The 13,204-nt window shown below is 64.2% G+C and overlaps 2 protein-coding genes across 2 annotated transcripts in view; one reads left to right on the forward strand and one right to left on the reverse strand.

Annotated features, from left to right (window-relative positions):
• The window catches only part of SHANK3 (SH3 and multiple ankyrin repeat domains 3), a 147,417-nt gene extending 144,977 nt beyond the window's left edge, over nucleotides 1-2,440 (reverse strand). Inside the window, 2 exon segments of the mRNA XM_058022231.1 lie at nucleotides 909-1,052; nucleotides 2,239-2,440. Coding sequence (XP_057878214.1) covers nucleotides 909-1,052; nucleotides 2,239-2,440 — 346 coding nt within the window.
• Nucleotides 2,441-9,922: 7,482 nt separating this feature from the next.
• Nucleotides 9,923-12,538, forward strand: LOC131082370 (acrosin-like). Its single transcript, XM_058022232.1, has 5 exons — nucleotides 9,923-10,002; nucleotides 10,129-10,389; nucleotides 10,609-10,874; nucleotides 10,978-11,123; nucleotides 12,173-12,538. The coding sequence occupies exons 1-5, from the start codon at nucleotides 9,923-9,925 to the stop codon at nucleotides 12,536-12,538; spliced, it is 1,119 nt and encodes a 372-aa protein (XP_057878215.1).
• The last annotated feature ends 666 nt before the right edge of the window (nucleotides 12,539-13,204 follow it).

Below are 13,204 nucleotides of genomic sequence, written 5' to 3' on the forward strand. Positions count from 1 at the left end.
GGAAAAGGAGCCCGGGCAGCATCCCTGGAAGGCAGGAGCCAGGAATGGGAGCCCGGGCTGCATCCCTGGAGCACAGGAGATGGGGATGGGAGCCCGGGCTGCATCCCTGGCATACAGGAGATGGGGATGGGAGCCCGGGCTGCATCCCTGGAAGGCAGGAGCCAGGAATGGGAGCCCGGGCTGCATCCCTGGAGCACAGGAGATGGGGATGGGAGCCCGGGCTGCATCCCTGGAGCACAGGAGATGGGGATGGGAGCCCGGGCTGCATCCCTGGAGCACAGGAGATGGGGATGGGAGCCCGGGCTGCATCCCTGGAGCACAGGAGATGGGAAAAGGAGCCCGGGCTGCATCCCTGGAGCACAGGAGATGGGGATGGGAGCCCGGGCTGCATCCCTGGAGCACAGGAGATGGGAGAAGGAGCCCGGGCTGCATCCCTGGAGCACAGGAGATGGGAGAAGGAGCCCGGGCTGCATCCCTGGAGCACAGGAGATGGGAAAAGGAGCCCGGGCTGCATCCCTGGAGCACAGGAGATGGGAAAAGGAGCCCGGGCTGCATCCCTGGAGCACAGGAGATGGGGATGGGAGCCCGGGCTGCATCCCTGGAGCACAGGAGATGGGAGAAGGAGCCCGGGCTGCATCCCTGGAGCACAGGAGATGGGGATGGGAGCCCGGGCCGCATCCCTGGAGCACAGGAGATGGGGATGGGAGCCCGGGCTGCATCCCTGGAGCACAGGAGATGGGGATGGGAGCCCGGGCTGCATCCCTGGAGCACAGGAGATGGGGATGGGAGCCCGGGCTGCATCCCTGGAGCACAGGAGCCAGGAATGGGAGCCCGAGCTGCATCCCTGGAGCACAGGAGATGGGGATGGGAGCCCGGGCTGCCCCCCCGGCCGTGTCCCCTCCCCGCACTCGCGCTCCACACGTGCCCGGCCGCCCGCACGTGGTGCGGCGCGGGGGAGGCAGCGCTGGGAATTTTTAGGGGCTGGAATTGTCGGCAGAACGTTCCGTAGTGTAGGGCGGGCTGCTCGGCTCGGGGAGTGCTCCGCGGCCGGCCTGGGGGGGTTCGGGTGCTTTTGGGAGGTTTTGTGTCCCCCCCCCCTCAGAGCACAATCGAGCTGCGCACACCAAACACGGGCGGCTCGGGCCGGGGGGGGGTCACGCCAGAATTCCCACAATATTGAGAATATTCGGGAATTATCCACGGGTTGGGATGTTTAGGGTTTTCAGGCTGCTCAGCGACACCAAAAAACCCCAAAATATCAGCGGTGCCCCATCCCTGGGAGTGCCCGAGGCCAGGCTGGAGCAACCCGGGAGGGCGAAAAGTGCCCATGGATGGGGACGAGCTTTAAACTGCCTTCCACCCAAAGCGTTCCAGGATAATCTTCCGGGAATAAAAGGCCCCTGCTCGGTGCCTTTTGTGCCCCTTTGGCCTCGCCCAGGTCTCCAGTGCAGGTGCAGGAAGCACAAAGAGCCCCCCGGGTTATGTAAGAGCTGCTCTGAGGAGGAATTTTGGGAATCTGCCGCCTCCGTCACCCACAGGACGGGAGGACAGAAGTTTCCAGGGAAGTTTATCCAGGGGAAACCCAGAGGGGACCTGCACCTGCTCAGCTCTGGGATCTCCTTCCCCAAACCCGGGCTGGGAGGAACACAGAGGGGTAAATTCACTTTTCCCAAGATCGGGGGGCAATTTCACCGGCAGAGGCCCAGGAAGGATCCCAACCCCACAAACGCCATAAATCCCACGAATTCCCTGCTCGGGGCTGCCCAAAAATCAATCCCGAGCGCCGGGAGAGGAGTCAGGAGTCAGTTCCTGACCCGGGCCAGCCCGGCCGGGCAGAACTCCCTGCGCAACTTCAGCTCCCGCACCCACAAAATCGGATTTTTGAGGGGAGCCCCACTCAACCCTGCCCAAACCACAACCGGGAGAGCCGCAAACCCAACACCAGGCCCCGGCCAGAACCCCCCGAACTCCGCCGCCGCTCCCCTGCCCGCGTTCCCGGCAAAATCCGCCCCCGAAATCCCGGCACGAGCCCATGGCTGCCAGCCCCGCTCCCCGCTTTTCTCCCCCCAAAGGCGCCGCTCTCGGCTGCCCACGCGCCCCGGGCACATCGCAGCCCCCGTTCGGCGGAGAGCGGAGCCTCGGCCTCCCCCCGCCCATCCCCGCCGCCCCCGCAGCATCCCCCGCGCCGCCGCCCCCGCGCCGCGCATCCCCCGCTCCTCCCCCGGCGCCTCCCGGTACCTGCGGGGCTGCGGGCGGCGCGGCCCGAGCCACCATCGCCGCGGCGGCCGCCGGCGGCGGAGCGGAGCGGGGCGGGAGCGTTGCGGGAGCGTTGCGGGGCGGGGGCGGCGGCGGGGCCGGGCGGGGAGCGGCGCGCACGGCGGATCCCCCGCGGGCTCGGCCCCCGCCGCCGGCAGCGGGGCTCGGTTTTAGGAGTCGCCATGGCAACGGCCAGCCCGGTGCGCGCGGAAGGGGCGGGCGCACGGAGAAACTTCGGCGGCTCCGCGGGCGGGGGGTCCCGGTACCGCCCGAGCTCCCGCCGGTCCCGCGGTTCTTGCGCGCCCCCCCTCGCGGACCCCCGGCTTCTCGGTGTCCCCCGGCGCTCCCGAACCCGCGGGGCTGGCTCCCCGCACCGGCATGAGCCGCGGGGGCGGGGGGCAGCGGCGACCCCCGCGCCGGGCAGCGAGAGCAGCGCCGCTCCCTCCTGGGTGCCCCCCGAACCCTCCGAACCCCCGAACCGCGGGGCCGACCCGCCCGGTGACCCCGGGGCGAGGCACGGGCACCGCCCCGGCCCCTCCGAGGGCACCGAGCGCCCCTTCCCCGCTGGTCCCGGCCCCACAGCCCCAGCCCCGCGCTCGGGGGGCGGCCGGACCCCCCGGACCCCCCGGTGCCGGTACCGTTACCTGGCCCGGTGCCGCTCTCGGCCGCTCCGCTCCGCTGTGGCGCCCGCGGGGCCGGATCCCGCAGGAAACTCCCGGCCCCGGCGGCTCCGCTCGGCCCCTTTCCTGCCAGGAAGGGACACCCGGCCCCGCCGGCCACCGCCCCCGGCCGCGTCCTGCCCGCCGGGGGACAGCGCGGGGGACAGCGGGGACAGCGCGGGGCACAGCGGGGACAGCGCGGGGGACAGCGAGGACAGCCCGGGGCTCACAGGGGACAGCGGGGACAGAGGGGACAGCACAGGGCACAGGGGGGACAGCGCGGGGGACAGCGGGGACAGCACAGGGCACAGCGGGGACAGCGCGGGGCACAGCGCGGGGCTCACAGGGCACAGCGGGGACAGCCCAGGGCACCCTGGGGATAGCCCGGGGCTCTCACCGGCACCCAGGGGCGCCGCCAGTGGGGACAGGGCACAGGGGGTACAGGGGGGCACAGGCAACTGCGCGTGACAGGGGCGATGTGGCGTGTCCAGTTCTGGGGTCAGTGCCAGCTGTGGGGTCAGTGCCTGGTTTTAGGGTCAGTGGCAGCTCTGGCGTCTCTGGGGTCCGTGCCAGCCCTGGGGTGAGTGCCCAGGTCTGGAGTCTCTGGGGTCAGTGCCTGGTTTTGGGGTCAGTGCCAGGCTTTGGGGTCTCCGGGGTCAGTGCCAGTTTGGGGTCAGTGCTAGTTTGGGGTCAGTGCTTGGTTTTGGGGTCTCTGGGGTCAGTGCCCGGCTTTGGGGTCAGTGCCAGCTGTGGGGTCAGTGCCCGGCTTTGGGGTCAGTGCCCGGCTTTGGGGTCAGTGCCAGCTCCGGAGGCGCTGCCCGGCCCTATCGGGAGCACAGGAAACACCTTGGCGGGACCGGGATTGTCCCTTCCTGCGGGACCCGGGCGGGGACAGAGCCGGCAGCGCGGCACGGGGACAGAGGGACACGGGGACAGAGGGACACGGGGGCTGTGGCGCTGGGCTGGCACTGCCCCGGCCAGGCGTGGGTGGGGACACAATGGGGCACTGCCGGAGCTGGGCGGGGACATGGGGACAAGGTCACAGCTCCTGCCGGGCACGGGGCCAGCTCGCAGCGCGGTCACCTTTGGCACGGAAGGAGGGACTCACCCTCACTGTCCCCTCCCCTGTCCCCTGCGTGTCCCCATCCCCCTTTTCCTGTCCCCCCTGGATGTCACCATCCCCCTTTTCCTGTCCCCATTCCCTTTTCCTGCCCTCTCCCATGATGTCCCCAAGCCCTCCCTGCCCTGGTGTGCCCCTCCAGCTGTCCCCTGCCCTCTCATGTGTCCCCTCACCTCCTTTTCCTGCTCCCCCCATGTGTCCTTGTCACCCCCCATGTATGTCCCTCTCCCCATATCCTGTCCCCATGCCTCTTCCTTGTCCCCACACGTGTCCCCATCCCCTGCACCGTGTCCCCATCCTCTTCCCCTGTCCCCCCACACATGCAGGAGCTCAGGCATGTGACAAAGCCACACAGGGCAGTGTCCCCAAGTGCCACCCTCCCTCCTGCCACAGCCCTGCCCAACAATTGTCCCCATTTTTGTCACCGGAGCTGTCCCGGAGCTCAGGGACAGAGGGGACAGATCCACGCCAGGACAGCTCCAGCATTCCTGGGGATTTGTGTCCCTCCCTCCCCTGTGTCACCGTTGTCACCCTCAGCTCAGGAACAGCACCTGGGTCTGTCCTTTGGCCTGGTTCGGATCTGGAGGTTTCATTGGGATTTTTTGGGGTTTTTTACCTCGAGGAGGGGAAACATCCCGGATTTCCTCCAGGGGAGCCGAGGAGGCGCCGCTCCCCGCAGGCTGCCCTGTCCCCCAGATTCCAGGAGTTCTCCGAGGGGCCGGGACAATTCCAGCAGCCCCAGGGCACTGGGAACAAATCCTACTGGGAACAAATCCTACTGGGAACAAATCCTACTGGGACGGCGAGAATGGGGCTGGACCCTGCACGGGAGCGGGATCAGGAAATGAGCACTGGGATGGGGAATAGGATTGGAAGTGGGGTCAGTATTGGGATCAGGAATGGGATTGGGAATGGGATCCCTCTGATACCCCTGGATCCTGTTGGCCATCACTCTGATCCCACCGGGATCCCGCTGGTCATCCCTCTGATCCCTCCTGGATCTTTCCTGGCACACTGACAGGGCTGGCAGCTCCCAGGAAAATCCCCCTTCCTGCATCCCGAGTTCCCAGCTCCTGCTCTGGAGAATTCCAGGTGTTCCCCAGGCACCTGGCTAGGGAAGGCCTGGAAAGGATCCAGGCGGGATTTGGGAAAAATCCAGGCAGGGCCCAGGAAAGGTCTGAGCAGGATTTGGGAATAGTCCAGGCAGGATCTGCGCAGGTTCTGGGAAGTGCCTGGACAGGGTCTGAGCAGGATCCAGGAAAGATCCAGGCAGGACCAGGGCAGGGGCTGGGACAGGATTGGTCAGGATTCAGGAAAGATCCAGGCAGGACCAGGGCAGGGGCTGGGCAAGGATTGGTCAGGATTCAGGAAAGATCCAGGCAGGGTCCAGCATGGATCCAGGCAGGACCTGGGCAGGGTTTGGTCAGGGTCCAGGAAAGATCCAGGCAGGGTTTGGGACAGAATTTGGCCAGGACCCAGGGCAGGCCCAGCTCAGGTTGCCTCTGACCCGTGCAGGGCTGGCTCAGGCTGTCCCCACACCTGAGCAGGTGACACACATGGGGACAGAGCCCGCGTCCCTACACTGCCCTGAACGCCAGGAAAACCCCATCCAATCATTTCCTTAAATCCCAGGATAACCCCATCCAGCCAGGATAACCCCTCCAACTGGGATAACCCCATGCAGCTGCACCCATAAATCCCGGGATAACCCCATCCAGCCAGGATAACCCCATCCGCCTGCACCCCTAAATCAGGCCCGGGATAAACACCATCCACCTGCACCCCTAAATCAGGCCGGGGATAAACCCCATCCACCTGCACCCCTAAATCCCAGGATAACCCCATCCACCTGCACCCCTAAATCACAGGATAACCCCATCCAGCTAGGATAACCTATCCACCTGCACCCCTAAATCAGGCCCGGCATAAACCCCATCCACCTGCACCCCTAAATCCCAGGATAACCCCTCCAGCTGGGATAACCCCATGCAGCTGCACCCATAAATCCCAGGATAACCCCATCCAGCTGGGATAACCCCATCCACATGCACCCCTAAATCAGGCCCGGGATGAACCCCATCCACCCGCGCCCCTAAATCCCGGGATAACCCCATCCACCTGCACCCCTAAATCCCGGGATAACCCCATCCAGCTGGGATAACCACATCCACCTGCACCCCTAAATCAGGCCGGGGATAAACCCCATCCACCCGGGCCCCTAAATCCCGGGATAACCCCATCCACCTGCACCCCTAAATCCCAGGATAACCCCATCCAGCTGCACCCCTAAATCCCAGGATAACCCCATCCACCTGCACCCCTAAATCCCGGGATAACCCCATCCACCTGCACCCCTAAATCACAGGATAACCCCATCCAGCCAGGATAACCCTATCCACCTGCACCCCTAAATCAGGCCCGGCATAAACCCCATCCACCTGCACCCCTAAATCCCAGGATAACCCCATCCACCTGCACCCCTAAATCACAGGATAACCCCATCCACCTGCACCCCTAAATCACAGGATAACCCCATCCACCTGCACCCCTAAATTGCAGGATAACCCCATCCACCTGCACCCCTAAATCCCAGGATAACCCCATCCACCTGCACCCCTAAATTGCAGGATAACCCCATCCACCTGCACCCCTAAATTGCAGGATAACCCCATCCAGCTGCACCCCTAAATCCCAGGATAACCCTATCCACCTGCACCCCTAAATTGCAGGATAACCCCATCCACCTGCACCCATAAATCACAGGATAATCCCATCCAGCTGCTCCCCTAAATCCCGGGATAACCCCATCCACCTGCACCCCTAAATCCCAGGATAACCCCATCCACCTGCACCCCTAAATCCCAAGATAACCCCATCCAGCTGCACCCCTAAATCCCGGGATAACCCCATCCACCTGCACCCATAAATCCCGGGATAACCCCATCCAGCTGCACCCCTAAATCCCGGGATAACCCCATCCACCTGCACCCCTAAATCCCGGGATAACCCCATCCACCTGCACCCCTAAATCCCAGGATAACCCCATCCACCTGCACCCCTAAATCCCGGGATAACCCCACCCAGCTGCACCCCTAAATCCCGGGATAACCCCACCCGGCCGCTTCCCTGGGTCCCAGGTTAGATTTTAGGGAGAGGATTTCACCCCGGGGACGCTGCCCCGGCTCCCCAGGGAATGGTGACATTCCCAGAGCTCGGGGTGGGATTTCAGGGTGTCCATGCAGGAGTTGGATTCTGATCCTCTCAGGATTTCCGTATCCCGGGATTCTGCCCCAAAACGGGCAGGAGGGACCCGCCCAGCCATGGATTTGCTGCCACCTAGAGCGGGCACCGGAGCTGGAACCTCGGGAAGTTGGGCAATTCCAAGCCCCGCACCCGGCAGGAACAACCTCCCAGCTCTTCCCAGAAGGATTTGGGAATTCTGGCTGCACCAAACTCCCGTTCCAGGCTTCCCTGGGCAAGGAAAACCTGGAAATGTGGGAGAGAATCCCCAAAAATCCCTCCTGGGACGAGATGGGAATGGTCGGCCCGGGGGAGAGGAGGCTCCAGGGGGATTTTAGCCATGGATAGCAAGATGGGAAAAGAGGGAAAATTATTCTCAGCACTGCCCAGTGATGGCAGAAATTAAAATAAAACGCCCCAAAACTTTAAAAAATCCGTCCCAAAATACCACCAGGAACACAAGAAATCAGCACAGGCACACAGAGAAATTGTGGGATGCTCAAAATCCTCGGGAATATCCAGAATCCTGCTCGTGCAGGATTTAGGGGTGCAGCTGGATGGGTTTATCCCAGGATGTTGGGGAGCAGCTGGATGGGGTTTTCCCAGCTGGATGGGGTTATCCTGGGATTTATGGGTGCAGCTGGATGGTGTTATCCCGGGATTTAGGGGAACAGCTGGGTGGCTTTATCCTGGGATTTAGGGGTGCAGTTGGGTGGGTTTGTCCTGGGATTTAGGGGAGCAGCTGGATGGGATTATCCCGGGATTTAGGGGAGCAGCTGGGTGGGGTTATCCTGGGATTTAGGAGTGCAGCTGGGAGGGGTTTATCCCAGCTGGATGAGGTTATCCTAGGATTTAGGGGAGCAGCTGGATAGGATTATCCTGGGATTTAGGGGTGCAGCTGAAGGGGGTTATCCCAGCTGGATGGGGTTTTCCCGGGATTTAGGGTCCATCTGGATGGGGCTATCCTGGGATTTAGGGGTGCAGTTGGGTACGTTTGTCCCGGGATTTAGGGGTGCAGTTGGGTGGGTTTGTCCCGGGATTTAGGGGAGTAGCTGGATGGGGTTATCCCGGGATTTAGGGGTACAGCTGGATGGGGTTATTCTGGAATTTAGGGGTGCAGCTGGATGTGATTATCCCAGCTGAATGGGGTTGTCCCGAGATTTAGGCGTACATCTGAATGCATTTATCCCAGCTGGATGTGTTTATCCCGGGATTTACGGTCCGAGCAGCCCCGGGACAGGCCCGGGTGAGCTCCAGCCCGAGTTCCCGGTGATCCCGGGCCAGCTCCGGCCGCTCCCGGAGCGTCCCCGCATCCTCCCTTGGTGCTGCTGGCGCCGCGGGAGGCGCAGATGGAGCGGAGCAGACGCCGCCTGTGGGCAGCGGCGTCGGGAACGCGCCCGGGGACGGCTCCAGCTGGCGCCCGCGGGTGGCAGCGGCTGCGCGGGGACATCCCGGAGCCATCTGTCACCCGCAGCCCGCCCGGAACCGCCCCCGGCCCCGCAGCGCTCCGTGGGGAGCGATCCCGGGCCCGGGGGGGCAGGGATGGATTTGGGATCAGAGATGGGATCGAGGAGCTGCCCCTGAGGGGGCACAAATCTCTGGGATCAGGGAGCAGCAGTGACAATGGAACTGTCCCTGAGGGGACACAAATCTTTGGGATCAGGGAGCAGCAGTGACAACGGAGCTGCCCCAAAGGGACACAAATCTTTGGGGTCGGAGCTGTGATCAGGGAGCAGCAGTGACAATGGAACTGCCCCTGAGGGGACACAAATTTTTGGGATCCAGGAGCAGCGGTGACACCAGGTCTGTCCCTGAGGGCACACAACTCTTTGGGATCAGAGCCGGGATTGGAGAGTAGTGGTGACAATGGAGCTGCCCCAAAAGGACAGAGATTTTGGGATCAGGGAGCAGGGGTGACAATGGAGCTGTCCCTGAGGGGACACAAATCTTTGGGATCAGGGAGCAGTGGTGACAATGGAGCTGTCCCTGAGGGCACACAACTCTTTGGGATCAGAGCCGGAATCGGGGAGTGGCGGCGACACCGGGGCTGCCCCAAAGGGACACAGATTTTGGGATTAGGGAGAAGCAGTGACAGTGGAGCTGCCCCAAAAGGAGGGAGTGGTGGTGACAATGGAACTGCTCCTGAGGGGACACAAATATTTGGGATCCAGGAGCGGCGGTGACACCAGAGCTGCCCCAAAGGGGACACAAATCTTTGGGATCAGATCTGGGATTGGAGTGTAGTGATGACAATGGAGCTGCCCCAAAAGGACACAAATTTTGGGATCAGGGAGCAGCAGTGACAATGGAGTTGCCCCTAAGGGACACAAATCTTTGTGATCAGAGCCGGGATCAGGGAGCAGCAGTGACACCGGAGCCGCCCCAAAGGGACACAAATCCCCGTGGCCCAGCCCCTCCATGGCCGCTCCGACCCGACCCCTCCCTCCCTCCTGCTGGAGCCGCCCCCTCCCGGGCGGTGGCCCTGCCCTGGCACGGGTGGCACCGCGCCGTCGTTACGGTCCCTGCCACCCGCACCGTTCCAAGGTTCCAGCGCTGGTTCTCTGTGATGTCACTCCGACCTGCTGGCAGCAGAGGTGACAGCTCCGCTCTGGCTCTGCCACCTACTGCGCTGGCTCTGCCACTTGCGATGGCGCCGACGGCTTTGCTGTGGCTGCTCGTGCTGCTGGCCCTGGCTGGGCCCGTGTGGGGCACCTGGGACACCTGCAGGTCAGTGGCCCCGGGGGGCTCGGGGGCACTCGGGGGGTCCCTGGCACAGCCTGGGCACAGAGGAGCCCCTGGGGTTCCCTGTCCCTGCTGTCCCCGAGCAGGGCACTGATGGCTCTGTGCTTCCAGGGGCACCTGCGGGCTCCGGCCCATGGCGTTCGACCACAGCTCCGTGGCTGCTGAGTATTCTCAGGACGACTACGACTCCTTGGATTCTTCCGATGGCACCGCCCAGTACACAGTTGGATCTGCTGGAGTCCACCCGGGGGCCTGGCCTGGGGTCATCAGCGTCCAGGCCACCTGGGACAATGGCACATGGCACATGTGCTCGGGAGCACTCATCCACCCCAAGTGGGTGCTCACTGTGGCTCACTGCTTTGCCCATGCTGGGTAAGGACGAGCAGGGACAGGGGTGTCCCCCCAGCAGGGACAGGGATGTCCCCACAGGAGAATCAGGGATATACCCAAAGCAGGGACAGGGGTGTCCCCAAAACAGGGTCAGGGATGTCCCCTCAGCACAGGGAGGTGCCCAGAGCAGGAAGGCGGTTGTGCTGCTGCAGTCCCTGGCCCTGCTCCCTGTCACCCCTCTGTCCATCTCCTGCTCCTCAGAGACATCTCCAGGTGGGAGGTGGTGATTGGGGCCACAGATCTGAGCCAGCCGGGCCCCGAGGCCCAGCTGCGCCACATCAAGACCCTGCTGGTGCACCAGTACTACGAACCCCGCACGGCCCGGAACAACATCGCCCTGCTGGAGCTGGACCAGCCCGTGGAGTGCAGCGACTACATCCAGCTGGGCTGTGTGCCCGACAACTCCCTGGCAGTGTCTGACCTCAAAACCTGCTACATCGCGGGCTGGAGAGCCACTCCAGACAGCTGTGAGTGCCCATCCAGGGCAGGGCCGGGCCGAGCCGCGGGCACACGGCCCCGGGCTGGGGGCTCTGCCCAGGGGCCACCGCTCAGTGCCCTCTGTGCCCACAGCCCCCAACCCACGCATGGTGCTGCAGGAGGCCAAGGTGCGGCTCATCGACGTCCAGCTGTGCAACAGCAGCCGCTGGTACGGGGGGGCCGTGCACCCCCAGGACCTGTGTGCGGGGTACCCACGGGGCGGCATCGACACCTGCCAGGTGGGGCTGGGCCCGGGCTGGGCACAGGGACCCTGAGCCAACCTGGGCCCCATGGAACCCCCAGAGCCAGCACAGGGACCCTGAGCCAACCTGGGCCCCATGGAACCCCCAGAGCCAGCACAGGGACCCTGAGCCCCAACATGGCCCCATGGAACCCCCAGAGCCAGCACAGGGACCCTGAGCCAACCTGGGCCCCATGGAACCCCCAGAGCCAGCACAGGGACCCTGGGCCCCATGGAACCCCTCAGAGCCAGCACAGGGACCCTGAGCCAACCTGGGCCCCATGGAACCCCCAAGGCCACCACAGGGACCCTGAGCCCCAACCTGGGCCCCATGGAACCCCCAGAGCCAGCACAGGGACCCTGAGCCCCAACATGGCCCCATGGAACCCCCAGAGCCAGCACAGGGACCCTGAGCCCCAACATGGCCCCATGGAACCCCCAGAGCCAGCACAGGGACGCTGAGCCCCAACATGGCCCCATGGAACCCCCAGAGCCAGCACAGGGTCCATGGAAACCCCCAGAGCCAGCACAGGGACCCTGGGCCCCATGGAACCCCTCAGAGCCAGCACAGGGACCCTGAGCCCCAACCTGGGCCCCACAGAACCCCTCAGAGCCAGCACAGGGACCCTGAGCCCCAACATGGCCCCATGGAACCCCCAGAGCCAGCACAGGGACCCTGAGCCCCAACATGGCCCCATGGAACCCCCAGAGCCAGCACAGGGACCCTGAGCCCCAACATGGCCCCATGGAACCCCCAGAGCCAGCGCAGGGCCCAAGGATCCCCTCAGAGCCAGCCAGGCCTCAAACATGGCGTGGCCCTGTCTGGGCCTGGCCTGGTGCCCTCCCAGCCCTGTGTCCCCACCACTGACAGGTGTCCCTTGCCCATCCCCGTGTCCCTGCCCGGTGTCCCCTTGTCCCCTGGGCTGGCACTGTGCCCACAGAGCCTTGCCATGGAACCCAGCCAGGAATGCAGCTCTGCAGGGCTCGGGTTGGGCAGGGCCGGCCCAGGCTGGCCCAGCCCATCCTGACCCCTCTCTCCTGTCGCAGGGGGACTTCGGGGGTCCCCTGGTCTGCAAGGACAACACCGGTGACTACTTCTGGCTGGTGGGCCTGACCAGCTGGGGCAAGGGCTGTGCCGGGGCCAAGCGGCCCGGGGTGTTCACGTCCACGCAGCAGTTCCACACCTGGATCCAGGTGCAGATGGGGCTGCTCCCGCCTGAGGCTGATGCTCCTCCGCCCGAGCCCATCCCGAGCCCGGAGGAAGAGCCCGACGCTGACCTGGAGGATGAGATGAATCCCAACCCGGATGACTCGGAGGATTACTCGAAGGTTTCATTCCAACAACAGATCCTGGGGAAATTCCTGAACCTGCTGCTGGAGCTCCTGCAGTTCCTGAAGGGAGAGAAAGCCTGAGTAGCGGGATGAGCTGATCCAGTTCTGGCAAGCATTCCCTGCTGGGGCCGTGGCTGTGGGGCCAACCCAGCCCCGGTGCCCAGGGCTGCTGTGCCCTGCCCACGCTGACCCCTGCGCCCACCCCGATGGTGAATCCAGTTTGTTCTTCAATTAGAGTAGTTCCAGTTCCCAGTTAGCCACGGTGTCCTGTTTGGTCTTCTGGGGAAAACAAGGATGGGACAATTTGGGGGGAAAGGGTGGGGTGGAGTTGGTTTGGGGGATATGAGGAGGAGCCAGGGAGGGGAGGATGGGCCGGGAGGTGGAGAGAGGAACAAACTGCTCCAGCCCAGGCTCCCCAGCAGAGCCTCAGGTGTCCCCGGAAAGTCCTGGAGAGGGACAGGAGTGGGGACAGCTGAAGCTGCCATCCCAGGGTCCTGTGGAGGTGCTGGAAGTGCCACCCTGAGCTGCTGCTGCTGCTACCCAGGGCTGTCCCCTCTGACACCAGCTCGTGTCTCTGAGGCTGCCTGATCCCATCTCATGCTCCTGCTGTAGGAGCAGGGCTCAGGCTCTGCTCCGGAGGTCCCAGCACTGGCACCAGAGGAACGGGCAGGGACAGATCCCAGAAATTTCCCTGCACAGGAGGCAGAGCTGCCCTGGGCAGTGCCCAGCCCTGAACGGAGACAGCAG

This window comes from Melospiza georgiana, chromosome 4 (assembly GCF_028018845.1).
Source record: "Melospiza georgiana isolate bMelGeo1 chromosome 4, bMelGeo1.pri, whole genome shotgun sequence".
NCBI classification, from domain to species: domain Eukaryota; kingdom Metazoa; phylum Chordata; class Aves; order Passeriformes; family Passerellidae; genus Melospiza; species Melospiza georgiana.

Bases quoted from the DNA above. Each gene is read 5' to 3' on its own strand.
- LOC131082370 (XM_058022232.1), top strand. From the start codon at position 9,923: ATGGCGCCGACGGCTTTGCTGTGGCTGCTCGTGCTGCTGGCCCTGGCT. The intron at 10,390-10,608 runs GTAAGGACGAGC...CCTGCTCCTCAG, and splicing joins CACTGCTTTGCCCATGCTGG to AGACATCTCCAGGTGGGAGG. The intron at 11,124-12,172 runs GTGGGGCTGGGC...CTCCTGTCGCAG, and splicing joins GCGGCATCGACACCTGCCAG to GGGGACTTCGGGGGTCCCCT.